The following is a 2,425-nucleotide window of genomic DNA, read 5'->3' as shown; positions in this document are numbered from 1 at the left end:
ATTGCATTTTAAATTGTATTGCATTCTTATCTGAAGAGAACATTTCTTATGCCTTGCATTAGTTTACTTCCTTCTCATAGTTAAACTTACCGTTACATTTTACCAGTGAATGTGTTTCAGAGTTTGGTCAGCCCCAGTTCAAAAAAAGTTCGGTTATAGCTTAATGATTATTGTTTACTTGTAAGTTTAATTTGGCTTCACTATTTAAAGTACGTTGAGTGAAGAAAGGAAGAAATGCATTCCAACTAAAAGGTAGAATATGCATTATTCATTTAGAATCCTTAAAAAAATGGAAGGATGAGAAAGGATAAGTTTCTATCATGTAATGCCTTCTAATTCCCTCAACATAAAAAATCTAACTTCTACTTTCAATAAATATCTTAAATTTCATAAATTATCCAATTTAATTTAAGACACGAGATGAACCCTAGATGTAAGCAATATTATTCGTACAAAGCAAATGGACTTATGTACTTGTAGTAGCCCGCATTCAAAAGAGAGAAGAAAAACAGAAAAGCTCAAAGTGGAACAGAATAAAAATTCCTTAATTGCTATATTTGCAGATCTATTTGTCCATGAGATATAAGATAACATAACATTTCTCCCTCTCTCAAGAGAAAATGAAAAAAAAACAAGAAGAATGAAAAAAAGAAAAAACAGAGAAGTTGTTCCTTAACTAGAAGTCTAGAAAAAAATAAAACACACGATCACTTGCTAGATAAGGGATAACCAGATTCTCTAAATTGTGAAAAAATCTATCTACAGGAATGTTTGGACCCGAATATTATATGCCTTACCACGTTTAGGTTCAAATAACCAAATAAAGCCTAAATATTGGATTTTCGTCTAGGTTAACATTGATCAAACTTTTATCGTAACACATTGAAATAATTAGAAGTTGAGAATATTGGCCAAAGGGGTCAAGTTTTGAAGCCAAGGGCTATTCATTTGGGTCCAAACTGTGTCTTGGGTCCAGTCCATGCTAAATTTAGGCACTTGGAGCTCTGGTAGATTGTACATAGGAGGAGGAGGAGACCCCTTGATCTCCATTGCATTCTCATCCCTTTGCTCTTGTGCTATTACCAGAGCTGCCTCTTCTATTTCTTGCTTGAATACCACATGGTTTGTGGAAATTTGCGGAGTCAGATCTTCCTGTAATGCCTGGCTGCAAAATGAGATGGTATCCATGGATGTTGGAGGAGGTGATGAGTTAGGGGAAGCATGAAAGTTCTTTATCTGATCTCCCTCTATTGCTGCCATTTGCTCTAACACTTTCAAGGAAGTTGCCTTTCTATATATCTTGCACAGCACAATATCCTGCAGTTACAAATAGAAAAAGTGAAAGTTTCATTAGATCACTATCCAAGAATTGACCATAAAAATACCCAATCAAGATTACTTAAATGTGAAGGTGACACCTATCAATTTTATTTTGAGCATTAACAAGTAATTACTTTGAGATACTGGCAGTTATCAGGCAAACGATACTCGTTCATGACCCAATCGGTCTTACTTCCTCTTGGAGCTCTCCCTTTGTAAAAAACAAGAGTCTTTCTCAACCCTATGATCCTCTTTGGATTCGAGAGGCTCACAATCTTCCGGTCAGAGCCTGTGGCTTTCCAAAACCCAGTTTCAGTGGTTCTGTTAGGCCTTCCTCCACTGCCATGCTTCCTGTCCCTGGGCACAAAAAAATACCACTCCCTTTCTCCAATCTTTGACAACCCTATATAAATTAATCAATCACCCGTTAATTAATTATACATTATAACTAAGCACAACCATGCACTGATTAGTACAATTCAGACGGTATAAATGCATGAGCAAAATTTGAACCATAGGCTTAGTCTACTCTCTCATTCCTTTAATATAGGTAATATCATTTGTACAAAAAAAAAAAATACATGAGCAGAAATATGTGTACGTACCAGGTAAGTCCCAAGGGTCATGATGGTAGATATTGAGAAAACCAATTATGTCAAAACGCAATCTCTTCCCAAAAACCATACTTTTCAGGTAGAATTCAAGGAGTTCTTCTTCTGTGGGATGGAATCGAAACCCTGGAAGTTCGAATTCTGGGGTCATTTGGTGATCAGGATCTATGGTGTTGGCTGCCATTGGAGTTGCAATTAGTGGCTAAATTATAGTGTACTGCTTAGAGACTATATAATTCAGAGAATGAATGTTTGGTGCACTGAAGACAACCTCTAACATGATGCATTTATAAGGGATGGGAGGTGCCCCCATGACTTCATATGTTGGACGATGGAGAGGTCTTTGGGACTGTGGGACCCACTAGACCAAGTCTTCAATTTATCAGTCCATAGAAACTGGAGTTATGTGGGGAACTGGGACCGGACAAACAAGATGGACCCACACGGTTTTCGTAAAAGTCGTGAGAAAATGGTAGCATGGACATGTGGAGTCG

The 2,425-nt window shown here is 37.1% G+C and overlaps 1 protein-coding gene across 1 annotated transcript; it reads right to left on the bottom strand.

Moving 5' to 3' along the window:
• Positions 1 to 524: 524 nt before the first annotated feature.
• On the bottom strand, positions 525 to 2,215 carry LOC137729865 (NAC domain-containing protein 6). Its single transcript, XM_068468916.2, has 3 exons — positions 1,926 to 2,215; positions 1,455 to 1,723; positions 525 to 1,317 (listed from the first exon to the last, which is right to left on the bottom strand). Exons 1-3 carry the CDS (start codon positions 2,113 to 2,115, stop codon positions 892 to 894), a joined length of 885 nt encoding a protein of 294 aa, XP_068325017.2. The 5' UTR covers positions 2,116 to 2,215; the 3' UTR covers positions 525 to 891.
• Between the last annotated feature and the right edge of the window lie 210 nt (positions 2,216 to 2,425).

This window comes from Pyrus communis, chromosome 10, assembly GCF_041283825.1.
Source record: "Pyrus communis isolate YQ-2024b chromosome 10, ASM4128382v1, whole genome shotgun sequence".
In the NCBI taxonomy this organism is placed as follows: Eukaryota; Viridiplantae; Streptophyta; class Magnoliopsida; order Rosales; family Rosaceae; genus Pyrus; species Pyrus communis.
The sequence above is the reverse complement of the archived record's forward strand: the minus strand, read 5'-3'. Positions and strand labels throughout refer to the sequence as shown.